The sequence below is a fragment of the Strix uralensis genome, chromosome 3 (genome assembly GCF_047716275.1).
Source record: "Strix uralensis isolate ZFMK-TIS-50842 chromosome 3, bStrUra1, whole genome shotgun sequence".
Taxonomy (NCBI): Eukaryota; Metazoa; Chordata; class Aves; order Strigiformes; family Strigidae; genus Strix; species Strix uralensis.
Genome location: NC_133974.1, coordinates 33185273 through 33204783, shown reverse-complemented (window position 1 = coordinate 33204783; position 19511 = coordinate 33185273). Strand labels below are relative to the sequence as shown.

Here is a 19511-nt window from a genome sequence, read left to right as displayed (position 1 = left end):
TATTCCTTAACTTTCACTGGGGAAAACAAGATGTCTGTTTTTACAGTCTTGATGAAAAAATGTTTAAAGAAGTTTATTAGATGTAAGAATAATATATTTGGGAAGAAACACTCATCTTAGGTTTTCTGAAGTAGCTTGTGATTTCTCAGCAGGAGAAGTGAGGGAGTATATAACAAAACATTGTTTTAAGCAACTTAATGTTATTGATGTTATGCAATGCACTGGTATATGATACCCTCAGGAAGACCCTTCTGTGTGATGGAAGAGACTTCTGGTCATATAATATTCTTGAGCTGCCTGTAGACCTTCAAAGGGATTTGAGGGACTATGTTCATCTCACATACTCTGCTTGAAATCTTCCCAGTTCTTGAAGATATTTTGGTTCTTTCTACCTACTTCATTTTGCTATTCTTTGTTCCTGATGTTGTTCCTAGTTGCCCTTGGATACTACTAGGATAACAAAAAAACAAGTCAAAACATAATGAAGGGACCATTGCTATAATGTACTTGAAGACTACTACCAGGTCTACATTTCTCATAGTTTAGGTGTCTTTGTGTGCAAAACAGCAGAAAACGAGTAATTTTGAGATAAGAATTGCTCTCCGAGAAACATGTTTAAAACAAACAGACATTACCAAGGAATTCTTGCTGAAGATTGCTTAGACTGTGGCAGGAACCATTGTTGTACTGACCATATAGTGGAGCACTTCCAGTGGTAGTGCTTCAGGCTTCTGATACACCCCAGAAACGTGTTTTGAAACAAAGGTTGGAGCTCTGAACCAGAGCAAAGATCAGTCCCTGATTTAAAACTAAAGTCCACAGAAGTGCAATAATGAAAGCTGAGACAGTCTGTCATGCCACAAGGTCACAGGGGAGTTGGGGGGAAGGGAATGTCTTTGTCACTTGGTTGATGGGCTGTTTGCTGCTGCAAGACCTTTGAGTTTGAAGGTTAGCTTTCCAGGGATTAAACAACCCTTTTAGTGGGTAGAACAACAGGCAATTACATGCTTGCCCTTGGGTAGCTAACTTGGATGAGCCTTCCTTTTTCATAAGTTCTGAAAAATAAAACTCAAAAACCAGATGATCAGTCTCTTGTCTTGTTGACGGGAACTTTGCCAAATCTTTTAAAGTTTCCTTTGTAGTATAATAGGAACAATGTTTTATTGCTTTAGCAGTGTGAGCTATAAATTTAATTTTCAGTTCTAACTAAATTCTCATAGGCAGTTTTAAGACATCTTCTGATGGATGAACAAAAAGGTCTGTCTTGGAATGATTTTGCTTGGGAAAAGCAAATGCAAAGCTGCTTTCAAATTATTTTTTTTGTCTTGCAGTCTTATAAAATTACTATGGTAACAAGGCTTTTCAACAGAGGAACTAGCAGAACTGTTGCAACATTAAGTGTATGTTGGAGTTTATGCTACTACATGTAAATAAATTTACCATCAAATTGTAATATTAAATCTTATCTTGAAATGCATTGAAAGCATATTCAAGGTGAGATTAAGGTCTAAGTGCCAGCAGAGCATTTGTGATGGATGGAAAAGTCTGGAATGAGTCTCATGCTGAATCTTGTTGTGTATGCAGATCCTGTCTCAGAGTTGATACAGAATATGCTATAAGAGTTTAAGGTTTTTAATACAAAACATCAGTTACAAGTCAGCATTGGCTGAGAACTTCAGTTCTTTTAGTAAATAATAACTTTGAAGGAATTGTGACTATTTAATGATTTCAAATAATGTCTATGAGACAGAGAACTGCAACCGAAGTTGATTGTTCCTCATTTTAGGTGGAAGTGACTACCTGACAGGCTTGTGAACTGCCTGAAGGTATGTATTAGTTTCTACTTGGGGATTTCCCAGGGTCTTCCCTGAAGAACCCCCAAGGAGAACCATTGTAACTGTACAGGTCTGCTGACTTCCACAATTGTGTTGGCAGAAACAAAGCTTTAGCTGCACCTGGAATTAACTTGGCTCAATTTTGGTAGTTGATACTTCTCACTATTTAAGCTATCACTTAAGTATTAAACGTAGATGCTCTCTTGAAATGAAAGTGCACAATTTGTGCTAGAAGGGGTCCTGTTTCCATCCACATGCTAGTGTGCTTTTTGCCCCCCCTGCTTGAACCATTACTGGCATTTGATGAATGCTTGTGGTGTGCTAACCCAAACTTCAAAATTGGTGAACATTTACTTTGACTCAGAAGTGCTGAGGTTGAAAATAGAACTCTGGAGATAATCTAATTCCATATACTTCCCATTCACAGTAGCTCATTTATGCCAGTCTCCAGCTGGATTTTGAATATCTCCAAGAATGGAGACTCTACTATGTCTTTGAGTAGCCTGTTCCAGTTTCTGACTGCAGACAGACTAAAAGTTCTTGTTTAAATGGAAATTTCCATAGTTTGTGCTCATTCCCTTTTTATCCTTTCCCTGGGCACCACTGAGAAGTCTGCCACAGTCTTCAGTCCCACACAAGCATTTATACGCATCCCAAAGCCGCCTGTTCACGTTGAACGGTCCCGGCTCTCTGATGCTCAAGCCCTTAATCATTGTTGCTCTTGGGACTGTCCAGTATGTGGTCTCCTGTACTGAGGAGCCCAGAACTGGACATGGCACTCCAATTCTGAAGTACTGGTGAGACCACATTGAGTTAAGAGCGGTAACTACCTTCCTCCATCTAGTGGTGACAACTCTTCCTAGTGCAGTCCAAGGTGCTGTTGGCCACCAATGCTGCAAGATTGCTAGATTTGAGGCTCTTTTCTGCCAGTGTGTTAAGTTAAGGTGACCCAGCACAAGGTCTAGCAAATGCTGGAGCTGGTGCGAAGAATTTTAATAGGCCAGGTAGATGGTGGAGAGGGGGAAGTAGGACCCCTCCTTGGATCAGATATGACTTGCCTCTTAATGCTCACGGAAGAAAGCATTTCAGCATCTGACTGCTATGGTCAAGTAAATAAGTTTGTTTTTTCTTTAGTTATTGGTGTGGAATGCTGATGTGTTTTATGGTCTGCTTCTCAGGTGCCTATGTTTAGAAGTAAACAGTTATGGCTGAATACTTTAGATACACCTATCCAGTCTTGAACTCCTAGTTAATACCCATGTGTTTAACTTGATCTAGCTCTGTAGTGTGGCTATTGTCCATACTTTAGGAGTCATGAATGGTTTGTGGGGTAGAGAAGACTTGAATCTAGAAGCAACTCTTATGGTATACTTCACCTGCAGCTTGAGGGATTTAGTTTAGGTAAAGACCAAGCCAAATGTGATAAAGAAAAATCTGACCTAATCATATTTCTTAGATGAGGGTGGAAATTGAAAGCTTTTCCACAGAAATAGTTGACCAAGCAAGATCAGATGAGTCTTCAGTATCCACTTACACTTATTACTGCTCGAAGCATACTGTAGTTGCTTATCAGTAGCACAACAGCATTGGCCTCGCTGCTAGCTTTTTGATGTCACTTGCCTACTTAAAATGGACTCATTTTGAGTAGGAAAAGGGAATAGGCCAGGATGCTGCAGTGATGGGAGTCCTAAAAGCTGAAACTGCAGTAAGTGACCAGGCTTGCATACTTTTTCTAAATATATCCTCCTTCTGACACCATGGAGAGGATGATACTGAGCTTGATGAACCATTGGTTTGACTCCAGTTTTGCATTCCACACTGATTTTTACAGGATTGTTGTGTTTTTTCCAAATTTGTATTGAGAACTGCAGAAATGGAAGGATGTTCTATTAGTAAAGTCTTGCAGAAATACACCTTAATAGATTTTTCTACTAGTTTAATAGCCAGTGTAGTTTTCTGGTTTTTTAAGAAGGCGTAGGGCCTGAGCTGATGGGGTTCTATGTGAAAGGCATTAATTTGATGATCTGAAATGAGACTAAACCATAGGTTTAGTTAACTAAACTTTGCTTACTTGACTTACTGTGTGTTCTTCAGATGCTTATGCTGTGAATGGCTTTTTTAAAACCTGGTTAAGGCTGGACAAACTATACATTGATTCAACAGCCTCAATCCAATTAAATAAGACAATTCAACAAAAAGTTCAGTTGATAAGTGTAGCTGACTTAGTAGTCATTGGGAGTAGTCCTCTGCTAATATATTGTCACAGACCGGAAAAACTTAGAAAACTGGACACTAGTATGAAGAGTTACAGGAAAGTGTCAGGAAACAGTTTTCAGAAAGCAAAGGATTTATAGTTCTATAATATGACCATAAAACATAATATATGAAACAAATTCCAGATCTAGATAAGCTATGTATTTAGTAATGGAATACCAGCAGCTTAAATACAAAAAGCTAAGTTTAGTGTCAGAAGCCTGAGCTGTTCTCTTAAAACTGAATTAAGCTACTGATTAATAGCATTCAGGTAGTACCAGTGTTTGATTGGTGTAGTGGTAAATGGTAGCCTTATTTCACACAGTTCAGATACTCTCTTGAATTCAAGTATCTCTTCCTTTATCCCCTTGGAAGAAACATGGATCAGTCACATTAGCTAATGAGCTATGGGTGTACCTCATATGAGTAAGGTATGCTGAGGTTAATATGATGTAATATTCGGGCCCCTCACTACAAAAAGGACATTGGATTACTCGAGCATGTCCAGAGAAGGGCAACGAAGCTGGTGAAGGGTCTGGAGCACATGTCGTACGAGGAGCGGCTGAGGGAACTGGGGTTGTTTGGTCTGGAGAAGAGGAGGCTGAGGAGAGACCTCATCGCCCTCTACAACTACCTGAAAGGAGGCTGCAGAGAGCTGGGGATGAGTCTCTTTAATGAAGTAACAAGCGATAGGACAAGAGGGAATGGCCTCAAGTTGCACCAGGGAAGGTTTAGACTGGATATTAGGAAGCATTTCTTTACAGAAGGAGTTGTTAGGTGTTGGAATGGGCTGCCCAGGGAGGTGGTGGAGTCCCCATCCCTGGAGGTGTTTAAGAGTTGGGTTGACATAGCGCTGGGGGATATGGTGTAGTTGGGATCTGTCAGTGTTAGGTTAATGGTTGGACTGGATGATCTTCAAGGTCCTTTCCAACCTAGATGATTCTGTGACATAAACTTGGAAGTGAGGATGTTTTATGTTCTTGCAGTGATTTCTGTGGGCTGAATAGTCTGATCTTTGATTAATGATGCGTGTAACTTGCCTAATTCACTGGCACAGTGTAGTCTAGTCCAAAAAATCCCCAGATTTTTAGATTAGAGGCTTGATTTCTGAAAGCATTCACGATATTGAAGCAGTTTGAGTACTGCTCTAGAAGTCTAAGAATGCTACATTTCAGAGTTTGAAGTTTTAAGGTGTCTTAGAGCCCTGAATTTTATGCTCTTGGAAATGTGAGAAAACTTATGAACTAACCAAGAACTTGTTCTGTTTATTATGCTGCCACATTAAATCAGCACTCTAAACAGTAGATACTTTAACACCTTGAAATATTTTTCCAAAGAATAGATTATGTTTAGAAATAATTTGTTATTTAGATTTAGGTTCTAGGTGTTGACGCTTTGTTTGGCTTCTACACCACCTTCAGTAAAAATGGTAGATTTCTCGGAAGCGCATGGATACTGTAAAGAGAGCACTAACCAAGATAAGAGGCCACAAACTTAAGTTAGAGACGATTATATTGGTTAGTGGTGGGAAGGGCACTAATTAGTTATGCGAAATGAGGCAAAATCACAGGATTTGTGTGGTCCTGGGTGTCTTGACTTACTGGCTCAAAGGGGTGGTTTTGTGCTTGGTTGTGTGGTACTTCTAACATTTTGAGGGTTTGGCTAACTATTCTAGAATTCCTTTCTTGTGGGGTGCAAATGATGTAACATACTGCTTGACAGTTTTTAGTTTCCTAATAGACTTTTGAAATGTTCATAGTATAAGATATTTTGAAGTATTGAAGGATTTAGCAAAATCCTTATGTCCTAAAATTATGTAACTTCTTACAATAGAGAACTGAAGATTTAAACTGGAAAATCTTGATCTGAAATTGGTCTCCTCCATTCACATCACTGGCTGATCAGTCCAGTTGATTTTGACTAGCTTTCTTAAGGTCTTCAAACTTGCCAGTTAGTATTTGTGAAGACTGGTGTGTTAGTTTAACCCTTCACTATGTTAAACTAGCTGGTTTAATGTCTCTTCAGATCACCTGTGCATCTAAGTAATATGACAGTATGACTGTTTCAATTTAGGGACCACTCAGATAAATGTTGGTTGCAACCTCCAATTAGTGCTGCCTTCTAGAAAGGGATGTTAAGTGATGATACTGTATTGTGATGTCTTGTTCTATTTTTTAAATTTAGGTTATCAATAATAGAACCACGCCTTCCATCTATAATGTACTTACATTAATAGTAGAACATCCCCTGAAATGGAGTCCAGTGATCAAAATATCTTTAAATTTGTTACTTTTTTGTATATATATTTTCTGTGAATAACTTCAGTTATTAGGTGGCATAGCTTGCTTTTATTCACTATTTGCTATGCTACCTCTTCCCTAGCGTGCTAGTCCTGTATATCACTTGCATGCAGATGATTACTTTTAGTCTTTTTATTGTTGCTGAATTGAAGGTGGAACTGAAATCCTTTGAGAGGGTTGGTGCCATAAGTCCTTTGGAGTTCACAAAACAGTAGTAGTTCATACGCTGGCTAGTGAATTTTATTAACTTTTCAGTGCTTGGAATTAGTAAGAGCTAGAATGAGAGGAAACTAATGTTTGATTCTTTCCTTTGAATTACTGTGCAGTAAATGAAGTACCAATGTAACTTTGTCTCTTCACTTAATTAAATTCTTTCTCCTAGCTTTGTACTCCATCATACTGTTCTGCGTGTTTCTGTGGATTCCCTTTGTCTATTTCTATTATGAGGAGAAGGAAGAAGATGATGGCAACACGTGCTCAGTAAGTTCACTCTAGCAAATGCACCAAGCAGGGAAAAGACAAATGAATATGGGCAAAAATGAAAGCAAGAACGATTGTCTAACTTGAATACTACAATGTTAATAGCATTTCTAAGTCAATTACTACAGTTCCTTTGAAATACTGAGGCAGCTCTTAATAACACTTAGTCTGATAGTCTATTCTAAGCACTGTGATCTCACATGAAATGAAACTTTAGTGAGATAAGTAATTAACATCTGATTGCCATGAATTCTTTATGCTTCATACAAATTCCTTTGAGCCTGATTTCATATACGGGAAGTTAAAACTTCTTATGTGAGATTTTTTCCTTAGAATAGAAAACATGTATGAACAGATTTTAAAGTAGAAGACAGGAAGAATATACTGATTCTGAGATAAACAATTTGAGTACCTTCCTCCTTGTAGCATTTGCATTTTTTTCTTGAAGTAGGCAGTAGTAATTTACCTGAAGTTAGCTCTTGGTTATTTTTGTAACACACTGAAGATTCTTGACATGTTTGACATTCCGGGGAATAAAATAGATACATGCCAGTAAGGTGCTAATGTCTCAAATTAAAATGCTGTTCTTAAAGAATCTTTTAATGATTGATCATGATCATTTGCCTCTCTATTCAGTTGTAACCTTAACATGAGGAAAAGACTTCTAGTCATAGATACAAAATAAAGCATTGGTAATAAGAATTTTCTTTGAGTGTATTTACACTGAACGAATTGTATGCTGGCTTCTGGCCACAGCTGCTCAAGTGCATAGTTTATGATGGAAGCATAATTCAATGTCATTGTTTGTAGTTCTGAAGCTATGAGACTCTTCAAGAATGTGTACTTCTGACTTGTATCTAAAACTGCTCATGTTTTATGTGGAGGTCCTTTTGTAGAACACCTGTTATGCTAAGTATGCTTTGCTATAACTTGTTGGATAAATCCAAATGGATTTATGTTATGTTAGTATGTTAACTTTCTCTTTAATATACAGCAGGTTAAAACTGCATTCAAATATACTCTGGGATTCATCACAATTTGTGCAGTTCTTCTCTTAATTGGGTAAGTATCTGTATTGAACATTAACAGGGCATATACTAAATAGAAGCCCAAATAGAACTTTGTTCTGTGCAAGATTAAAAAGGCAGATTATGGTGCACTTGATCCATATAATGAATATCTATCTTAACATCTAATAGGGTTTAAATATCCTGAGAATTAGATACCTGAAAAGTAAGAGTTTTACTAGAAGCTAAAATGGTTTACTTAATTGTGGAGGTATGTGTGCTTCCAAGTTCTGCCTGTTTGTGCAGTGTGAACATCCATGAAGGACATGATAGCTATGACGTTTACAACTGTATTGATATCTCAGTGTACAACAGGCAGTAAAATATTTGTCATCTTCCTGTTTTCTGCCTCTTACCACATGCTTTCATAGATATGCCAAAACAGCTTTTTAGGAATATGAGTAGGTGTTAAGTGCTTAGTACTTTCCTAAATGGAAGTGTTCTGTGGAGGACAAGTATAATGTGGTGTTACACTTGACATAGCTGTACCTTGTATGATCAGGGTTTTGCTGGCCTTTGTTTGAAAGGCAGACATTACTGAAATGGTTAACTTGTTTGCAGCAAGTGCTGTTATTCTGAAACTCCAAGCACTATTACAAATTCAATTTAAGATCACCATTAAGCATGACATGCACACCAGTATCGGATGTTTCTCATGTATGCTGTCATAAGCTTTTTAGCATTTTGACTGCAGTAATAAAGTTGGTAAAAATCACAAAATGTATGATAAATGATCCCTATCTAAATACTGGAGTGTCAAGTAGAAACTAGACTGAAATTAACACTTCTAATTGTATACCATCTTATTAGATTATTGGTTTAGTTTTGATAAATGCTTAAGGTACACTTCTAAGAAGTCTGTGCTTTTAATTGAAAGTGACAAATTTGCTATTGTGAGAGACTAAAGGAGTTTGAGTTAGCTTAATCATGGTCTAGAAATACTGCTAAAGCTTCTGACAAAATGTATTTCTCTGACTGTTGGCTCACATCATAGGCATACATCATGTGTACTGTATAACAAATATATCCAGTTTAGAAAATTTTGCAGTGTCTCTAGTAGTTGTCAGCTGAATCCTCAGTAGCTGTAAGCATGTTTGTTCCTCTCTTCCAGTAAGATGGAACTTGGTTCTTGACTTCTGAATTGTCCTCTGTGTTCCTAGGCTTGTTCTTTAAAGTTTTCACAACTTGTAAATTACAGCAGCTTCCATGATGCCCCTCAACACTGTGCCATATGACAGTGACATTGACTTGCAAATCAGACAGCTGTAGTACTTGGCCTGGGACTAAGTTACTGAACCGTACTTCTCCATAGGTGCAGACTTGAAACCCACTGATCTAAACAGCAGGAGTATCTGCTGCAGAGAGGCAGAACTTCTTTAGGTACTGATAGTTTTAGTATTTCTGGATTCTAATTGGAACAGTTTTTCTGCTATTATATGTATGAGGTTTCTTGCTTTCTTTTAAGATGATAATGATTAAGTAGTAGTGTCATCCTAATGCTCTTGGAATGGAAAAGCATCCATGCTACTTAAGAACTATATTCTTCTGTAGCAGCATCTTGTCTGTTCCCTTTAAGAGAAACTACAAGACTGAACAGCTCAGTTTAGGAAGCAAATTAGGTGACTGTGCTGAAGAAAAACGTGAACTTTGATTCTAGTATAGTTATATACATATATATTTAAAAAGTGGGTGTCTCAGTGTTTATGTACATCGTTAGAGAACTTACCTGTCTTAAAGTTAGTCAGCTGTCTACACAGCAAGGGCAAAGAGCAGCCTCAGAAGTCCCGGTGTGATGGGAAAGAGATAAAAGTGTTGGAGCTGAAGCTTCTACATGAGGGGCTCAACTGAATGTGATAGTGAAGAAGCAGTCTTGAAGTACTGCTGCCTATATCTGGCAGTAGCAGGAGATTTTCTTGCTGGTGGTCAGGATCAGACCAACACTAAAACAGACTGAAATTTTATGTACGGGATTTAATTTTAGGAGGCTGGCTTAATGGACTAGAATAGTCATGCCCACAGTTTACAAGAGCAAGAGGGGTTGGAATATTTTCTGTGAAGTGCCTAGCAAATAGTTGATCTTTTTGTGCTTACATAACTGGTGTCTCATCAAGACAACCTCTGTTCTGATAGACTTAAGTAATCTGTATAATTAAAACAGGTCAATAGCTTGGTTCCTTTGAAGATAGATCTAGACAAGAGGTCCCTACTTCTTTCCTGGTCAGCAGTCCTCAAAAAAACCATAAAAGCTATATTAATCTTGAAGTTTAGTTATATCTTATTCTTACCTCGATGTTTACATTGCTCCATTAGAGTTCTGTGCAACTGTTTTGGGAAACAAAGCTGCATTAACTGAATTCTCGGCTACACCTATAAAACCCAACACTGGCACTTGTACTCTGCTCGCTCACTGTCAATGGACTGACTTGTACTGCATCACAGTGATGACAGTGAATGGAGTTATTTAGCATGGAAACTTATTCTGTTGATGGCTACTGTGGTCCTCAGGCTGTGTTGACCATTTAGTTGACATAGCAAAGTAGCCCAGACTTTTGTCAAATTTCTTCTTGCTTAGTGTGCATGAAGAATAGGCCTAAACTGAAGTGTGCTCTGCTGGTGCAAGGGATGGGCTGTGTTTCAGACATCCTTTGGGAATGTGGACTGGATGCAGGTCTGTAGATGGCTAGGCATGCTAACTCTGTCTCATTCTTCTTGTGGCCTGTTAAGGCCAAAATTCTGTTCAAGTGGGCTAGTTAGCCTTCTGGCTAGTTTGCTACTAGTTTGGGGGCAGGGAGGGGAATAAGATTCCTGCTTGCCTGGGTCTAAGGTGTGTCAATTTAGAGCTTCTGCATTCCTTTGAAGCCCTTGTTGCATGGAGCTTGAACAGGAGCAGAATCAGATGTCCATCTCCTCCAGTCAAGATATAGCTGAGTACTAACTGAAGAATGTATATAATGGGATTCTGCTCTGATTGGTGTCCTTTGACGTGCTGGTTGTAGGTAGTCTCAGAAAATAATTTTAACCTTATTGCTCTTGGAGGGGGGGGAAATTCAAGCAAACTATAAATATCCTAAGATGTTCTTCTATCATTTGTTCCCTGCATGTGGTCCACAGATAGCAAATTCATACTGATCCTAAAATAAAAGGGCTTGAGCTCATGTAGTTTCCCAGTCTCCTATTTTAACCCTTTTTTAGCAAATAAACCTGCAGATATTTGTTATCTCTTGTAAGTAGAAATTTTGCCTATGTTAATACCTGTCTTAATTTTTGCCTGGATGCTATTTTACAGAAAGAATTACTGCTAGAGACAGATATAAGAACAAAACCTAAAATCAGCAAGCATGCATCAACTTAAGTAAATGCTAGCCTTAATCTACCTCTTGCACAGTCAAGAAGCTGAAAATCAAACTTTTTTTAAAAGTTAAGAGTTTAATTTTTAAAGTTTCAACTTTGTTTGCAGAGTACCTGTTTGGTTTTGGTTTTGATGAGATGATTATAAGTGCATGTAGTTAGTTTAGCGCTTACCTTTGAAACACATGCTTATGCTCCATACTTGAAGTTTGAGGCATGCTACTGGAAGATGCATATTTGTTATTCATTTGTTTATTGGGACTTCAAGCAGGGATCTGATTGCGTACTCTTTCTTACAGAAGTCCAAAAGATACTTGTGAATGTATTTTTTTTTTTATGGACTTTGGTCAGGTTCTTGCATTCCTTACCTAAAAAGCTTCCCTCCAAATCTGACTTGCTTGTGACTTGTAGGCATTCTGTTTTTATGTCTGGAAGCTATGATTTCGCATTGGTGTGGAGGTACTGGTTTTCCAGTTGTTACAAAACTAAATGTTTTGTCTATGAAGGTGGTGGACTTTAGATGGGGAGAGTGACAGCAGGAAGCTTTCGCCTCCCCAGAAGGCTGTTGTACCTGACATTCTTCTGAGCACTCTTTCTTGTCTCTGCTTATTGGAAGGTCAGAAATATTTGATGAATTTCTCTGCAGTTCTGTTCTCTGGGCCGGCTACAGAACAAGGAAAGGAATGCAGCAAATGTGTTATTTTAGTTGTAATAATGGAAGATAAACATGTCCCTTTAATGCTTGGTGTGGGAATCATTAATTGTTTTGAAGTGTGGATTTCTAAGATAATTTGTCTCAGTTGATGCTTAAAGTCTTTACTCCTCTGTATGTGAGTCAAACTAGGATAGTAAATCAGATTAATACATCTTCTAATGACGTTTGAGTGTGGGATCCTTACCTTGGTTAGGACTGGTAAATAGAAAATCACTTCTTCATTGACCTCAGACCTGATTCTGCACACACACACGTACTCTGCTGACCTAGTACAGTCTTTGAGGGGAATGTGAATAAAATGAAACATTGCCTTCAGAATTTTTTAAACCTGATGTCATACAGTTTTTCTTCAGGAATAAATGGATTTCTGTTTTCTTAACTTGGAAGTAGAATTCTGATACTGGATTAATTAGGGTGACATGACTTTCTTGCTTCGTTACAGTGCTTTTGTTCCTTTGGATATTCCCAACAAGAAGAATTCCACAGAGTGGGAGAAAGTGAAGCTCCTGTTTGAAGAATTTGGAAGTAGTCGTAAGTTTGAGATTTGTTCTGAGCTTTGTATAACTTGTTGCTGACTTATTTTGGCATACTCATCGTTGAACAAGAAAACTTACTTTCTTGGTGACAGTTTTCTAACTCTTAACTGCTCACCTTTGCAGTAATATTGTTCTCTTCTTGCTCAAACAATGAGAACTGTCTTTCAGTACAGAGAGGAGACACAGCCAGTGTCTGCTTTCATTACAGTCCCCATTTGACAGCAGGATTCTAATGATATTAATGGTAGGGAGGGGAAGGTACTTCCATGGAGTCTTCACTCAACACAGCTTTTAAATGTTAATTGGATATCCTAAAATCGGTGAACTTCAGTATGGTGAGTGTGTATCTTGTCGTATGATGTTTTTCAAGTGCTTACCTATTTAATGTGATGCTGCTGTTCACACCAATATCACATGAGAATTTCATAAGTGGTTTTGTCTATTTAGACAGGAAAATCCTATGGGTCTTACAATTTTTTTCCCTTTGTTCTCCTAGTATTTACCTTTTCTAAAATTGTTTTGTTTGCATTTGTTATACTTTTTATGCTAGGGAGATAAAGAACTATTCTGAAAGCCAAACTCCATGAAGTTCTATTTCATGTTTAGCTTATGCAGTTCATGTATTTAGCCAGGGTGTATTTTCAGAGCAAAGATATGAAGAAAGTGTTTTATAAGTGAGCTAAGACAGACTTGATGTCACTTTCCAAATGTACCCAGAAAAATGGTAATTGAAAGTTACTTACCAAACATTAATCCAAATGCATAAGTATGCTAATATTTGTGCCTCATTCTTGCTATGATTCAGAGTATTGGCTTCTGTCTGAATGTTTTAGAGGATAATGCTATGAGTCTTGGTCGAGTAGTATCCTGCATTATTCTAGGAATTTTGTACTGACTAAAAATTTCCTGCTATGACACTTGCCAGCTCTGTCAACACTTGGTGTATCCCTTCAGGACCGATCAACTTTGTATGTCCAGTTTCTCTAACCTAATCCTCTTCCATCAAGGGTGCATCTTCCTTACAACCTTTCCCCTGGTCTGTCAGGCCTGTTTCCTGAAGTCTGGTATTGCTGATAAAGACTGAGTCAAGACATTCAGTACTTCAGCCTTTTTGTAGAATCATAGAATGGTTTGGGTTGGAAGGGACCTTAAAGATCATCTAGTTCCAACCCCCCTGCCATGGGCAGGGACACCTTCCACTAGACCAGGTTGCCCAAAGCCCCGTCCAACCTGGCCTTGAACACTTCCAGGGAGGGGGCATCCACAGCTTCTCTGGGCAACCTGTTCCAGTGTCTCACCACCCTCACAGTAAAGAATTTCCTCCTTACATCTAATCTAAATCTACTCTCTTTCAGTTGAAAACTGTTACCCCTTGTCCTGTCACTACCCTCCCTGATAGTCCCTTCCCATCTTTCCTGTAGGCCCCCTTTAAGTACTGGAAGGCTGCTATAAGGTCTCTTCAGAGGTTCTCCAGGCTGAACAACCCCAACTCTCTTAGCCTGTCCTCATAAAGGAGGTGCTCCAGCCCCCTGATGATCTTCATGGCCTCCTCTGGACTCATTCAAGCAGGTCCATGTCCTTATGTTGGGGGCCTCAGAACTGGACACAGTACTCCAGGTGGAGTCTCACAGGAGTGGAGTAGAGGGGAAGAATCACCTCCCTTGACCTGCTGGCCACACTTCTCTTGATGCAGCCCAGGATATAGTTGGTTTTCTGGGCTGTGAGCACACATTGCTGGCTCATGCTAAGTTTTTCATCCACCAATACCCTCAAGTCCTTCTCCACAGGGCTGCTGTCAATCCACTGACTGGCCAGCCTGTATTTGTGTTTGGGATTGCCTTGACCTATGTGCAGGATCTTGCACTTGACCTTGCTGAACTTCATGAGGTTTGCACGGGCCTGCTTCTTGAGCCTACCTGGGTCCGTCTGGATGGCATCCCTTCCCTCCAGTGTGTTGTCCACATCACACAGCTTGGTGTCACCAGCAAACTTGCTGAGGGTGCACTTAATCCCACTGTCCATATTGCCAACAAAGATGTCAAATAGCACCAGTCCCAATACTGACCCCTTAGGAATGCCACTTGCCACTGCTCTCCACTAAGACATCAAGCCATTGGTTGAACTGAGTGAGTTATGGTCATCCAGCCAGTTCCTTATCCACAGAATGGTCCATCCATCCAATCCATGTCTCTCCAATTCAGAGACAAGGATGTCATGCAGGACAGTGTCAGATGCTTTCCACAAATCTGGATAGATGATATCAGTTGCTCTTATCTTATCCACTAATGCTGTAACCCCATTGTAGAAGGCAACCAAATTTGTCAGGCGTGATTTGCCTTTACTGAAGCCATGTCCTGTGTCACCAGGGCCCTTGCCTCACTCAGCAACACACCCGCATTTTGCCTCGTTTTCCTTTTGCCACTTACGTACTTGAAGAAGCCCTTGTTGCCTTTGACATCCTTGCAGAGTCTTTCATCATATGTGCTGTGCAGTAAGCTGTGCTTGCAAGCATAGGAGATAGGGATGGCAAGTCCATAGCTCTTTCAGAATTTCAGCTGTCTGCTTGTTTGTGTTTCTCTTGCTTCACAAAAATTCTAACTGACAGTGTAGAATAAAATGTTGCTTTAACTCTTTATACAGGTAGAGTGACAGTAGTTGAGATGTAAGGTAATTTTTCTAGGCCACCTTGATATGGCTGTCAGTTAAATATTCAGCTCTGTACATGTCTTTGCTATGCAAGTGTAGTATAGCTGATGTTTTTTTCTAGGAAGATTTAATCATTAAGATGCTAGATTTGGCTGTGGAAGTCTGTTTTTGATTTCTGACTCTACTAGCATTCTCTTGTAACTTTTAATCTCATAGGATAGTTCAGACTAAAGAGACCTCAGGTCACCTAGTCCAATGTCCTGCATGAAGGAAGAAGGTGGAAGGTCAGACCAGGTTGCCTAGGGCTTTATCAGCTGGCTCTTGAAAAACCCCTAGGAATGGAGACTTTAATCTCATGGTAAAAAAAAAAAAATTATCCTCTTATCCAGCATGGGCGTGATTGCATTACACTCAGCTACTGTGCAGCACTGAAGAGGCTGGTCTCCACCTCTTTAATAAACAGACAGGCTATATTAGGTCTCTCCAAAGCTGTCTGTTCCAGCCTGAACAAGCCTGACTCCCTCAACATGTCTGCATAGCATGTGCTCCAACCTCTGACCAATTTAACTCTCCCTTAACTTGCTCAGATTTATCAATTTTGCCAGTAGTGGGGACCTCAAAACTGGTTGTGCTATTCGCTGTATGGTCCGTTCCCTTAATAGATGGACATGCTCCTGTTGATACAGTCCAGGATGCTGTTGGACTTCTGTGCTGCCACAGTACACTGGTTTATCTTCAGATTGCTGTCTTTCAAGACCCCCCCTGGGTTTTTGTAGAGCTATTCTACAGCCATCAAGTCCCCAGTCAGTATGGTTGCAAAAGGTTATTTTGTGTTCCAGATACTGGAGAAATGAGGACAAAATCCTTTCCTGTTGTCTTTACTTCAACCTGTTGTCCTGTTCTTATATTAACTTATCCTTTTCCTTTGTCTTTCTGCAGTTAACCCAAGAAAAACAAAGATCTTAATTTTGGATGTTTGTTCTATGTCCATTCAGTTGTAGTGGGATTATAAAAGGAATGCAAACTCACCCACTGAGGCAGAGCCTGATAATATACTTCTGGTATACAATTATCAATTTTTCAGTCAGATAGTTTCTTAATGTTCCATTGAACATAATTTAAACTTTCAAAATGGATATTAAATGTTGGTTTCAAATACATGTACAGAAGGATCATCAAATACGGTGTCTTAAGTATGTTGTGTGATATGTTATAAAAAGGGGTCACTTATGTGTGGGGTTTTTCCCCTAAACTTCAGAACATAGGTAAAATTTTCACAAGTATTGAAGGGGAAATAGTGCTGGGATTGTTTTTTTATTTTCAGTTTTAAACATAGCTGTAGTATTTGAAACTTACATACATACTGTTGTTAGCTTTAGGGAAGTTATTCGGTATTATCTAGCAAAAATGGTTGAACTAGATGATCTTCAAGGTCTTTTCCAACCTAGATGATTCTATGAAAAATAGCAAAGTAAAGGTTTGAGCTGTGAAGTTGGATTTAGTTGTGCTATCCAATTAGTTTTTGGTATTTTTGGAAGGAGGCCTGTAGGGTTTGTCAGAGGAAGGATTCAGTTTCTCAGAGGATAACTATAACAGTATTTCTCAGTTCGTGAATATTTGATGTTATGTTCAAGAAAAAAGAATGGAAACTGGCTAATAATTCTGGGTGAGTAAAAAAGCTATTGTGCTGTAAATTGCTTAATTAACTAGAGGGGAGGGGAAGACATTGGAGAGAACCCTAAATAGTAGCTTAGTTCTTATGACTGGGTGCAAACTTCAAATTGATTGCTTAAAGTTAATTTGGATGATTGCTCCTATAAGTTCCTATGCTACTATTTAACCAAAAAAGCTTGCCATGTTGTGTCCTGCATAGTGAGTGTAGAGACAGGTCTGTTGTGAAAAATTATGTAGGATTCAGGGCATTTGCCTTTGGGGATGAGCTTGGTGGGACTTCTATTTATCCCTTTTCATTTCTAGAGTGGTAGTAAGGCTACAGCAACTCCTTAGTCCCCTGACCTTTTTCCAGTTTATATATCTGGCTGTATGTGGTCTGAGTGAAGCTGAGGCCTGCAGTCTGGCTTGTTTGGTTGTTTGAAGGATCAGTGTTTGCTTGATTCTGATTAGTGCTTTATGATGAGAAAACAGGTGATAACAAACAAAACCAAGGTAACCATCCAGAATGCATGTGTAAAATTACCACAGCACCCTGTGGAGGCCAGAAATAAGTCTTGAAGAGACATTAGGCAGCTGTGCGAGCAAGTTTGTTAGTGCCTAGTCAACCACTTGACTGAATGCAACATCTGTGAACTTGTAGCAGGGGTGAGATGGCTGTCCTGCTTCTTGCAGTATTGGAGGAGGATCTACTGCTGACAAAGCTATGCTATGTGAATTTTTCATCTGAGTTGTTATGGCTGGTAACTATGTCTCCATTTTTTTTTCTTCTACTTAATGAACTTAAATGTCTTCAGGAAAACAATTCAGGAAGAAATGTTCTTATACCTCCACTGTAGGAATTTTCAACAGTCTTTTTTTTTTTGCAGATGGTTTGACTGCTCTTTCGTTTTCCATTAGTTCCTTGACTGTGATTGGAATGTTGGCAGCTATCACTTACACAGTAAGTTGTAATGCAAATATTTCAGCCCTTTACGTTCATGATACTAGCAGTTATTACAGGCTATACCTGTACAGGAAACGGTTATCATGCTAAATAGTTTCAACAGTGTCTTCTAGCTCTGGGTTTTCATGGTTTGACATACTACTTCTGAGTTCTTGGAATGAGAGGAATAACTTTTTTTTACTGCACACTTAAGAACCACTGTTTCAGTACTTGAGCACAGATCAGACTTAATTTCAATGTTTTTCTGCAACAGGAGGTCACATTATTCCTTATGGCTTGTAACACATTTACTGGCTCCTCGTGTTTCTAAGCTTTCTGTCTCTTTCTGTCCCTCCAGCAGTGGAGAACTAAATACTGCTTTACTGATTGAACTATGGTGTAACCTAGACTTGATCTGGTCAGTTGTGATGGTCTGATGAAACCATAATTAATGTCTCAAACATTTGATAAAGTTTGTTAAAGGAAACTGTTTCTATGGAAACGCCAGGGCTGTGCAGGTAATGGTGGGAAGATGCAGCGAGAGGAAGGGGTCCTGCGGATGTGGGACCACACATTTCTGAGGCTGAACTTCACTATCTTGAGCAACTCTATAAAGAGCCAATAAAGAAGCCATTTTCACAACACATGCGCCAAGAAGAAAGGTCAGAAAATGGTCATACTTGCTGGGAGGGGGGAGTAACTCCCCAATGGCCCCCCAAGCTCCCCCACTGACCCATTTCCAGAAGAATCTGAATGTACAAACTATGTATGCACCAAAGCAAGAATTTGAGAAGCCTAAGGTGTTCATGATGCCTGAGTAGCCTAATGAGTCCAAGTGCCCACCTGGAGGAGGGGCAAGGAATTATGAAAGGATGTGACTCAAAGCCCTAGGTGGCTGTGCCCCTCCAGAACAGGACCCCTAGGCTGGCTAGACCAATGCTGGAACCAGGACTGGTGAAATATTTCTTCTTTGTCTTGCTCTCTTGTTCTCTTTTACTCTTTCTTTCTCTCCTTTTCTCTCTCATTCTCTATCCCTGTATCCCTGCGTGTTAAGGCAGGGCTTGTCCATGCATGTTTGCAGCTTGTTGGGACATATTATAAGATCTGCTGCTAGTCTGTGTATGTTGTAAGTTTGTTGGTGTGTTATGAGGCTTACCGCTTGTTGCAGAGGTTGCAAGGCTTACTGACAAAGTTTCATGCCATTATCTGTTGTGTGCAAATAAAAATAGTGGTGTGAATTGAAGAATCTTTAGTCTTGTTTCACCTTAATCCTAACCTGGGAATCGGCAAATCTGAGTTGTCGTACCAAGAAACTGGGATGGGACATCAGTCTATAATACTGAATTTACTACAACTTTTCTATGTTGATGGTTTTATCTCTACAGAACTTTACAATGAAAAGTCTGGAAGAATAACTATAAAAAAGTATGCATAATATGCTCAATCATAACTGTTTCTTTTTGTAAAGGGCTGTTCTTCAATAAATGAAAAAGCTGTGTCTTTAACAGAGTATTGCTTCACAGTGCTGTATTTCTAGAATTCGAGTAAGGGTAGATATCTGTGCAGGTTGGGATTCAGTTTTAGCTGTAAGAATCTGTAGCATCTTCTGTGATGTGTGCCTTAAATCAAGAACAGCTAAAAAGTTAAAAGCAAATAGTTTGAAACTGTTCAGAGGCTTGTTTTCTAAAGCCTCAGGAATATTCTGATTAGCCCTAAGCATGCAACTAAACCATTG

At 39.2% G+C, this 19511-nt stretch overlaps 1 protein-coding gene across 2 annotated transcripts in view; it reads left to right on the top strand.

Moving 5' to 3' along the window:
* The window catches only part of LMBRD1 (LMBR1 domain containing 1), an 89073-nt gene that overhangs the window by 14158 nt on the left and 55404 nt on the right, over nt 1–19511 (top strand). Inside the window, exons 4-7 of one of the 2 annotated variants that reach the window (XM_074861809.1) lie at nt 6771–6868; nt 7866–7930; nt 12441–12529; nt 17721–17794. In XM_074861809.1, the coding sequence (XP_074717910.1) occupies nt 6771–6868; nt 7866–7930; nt 12441–12529; nt 17721–17794 (326 nt within the window). Of the gene's footprint in view, nt 1–6770; nt 6869–7862; nt 7931–12440; nt 12530–17720; nt 17795–19511 lie in introns of both variants that reach the window. The other variant, XM_074861808.1, reaches the window with a different exon arrangement.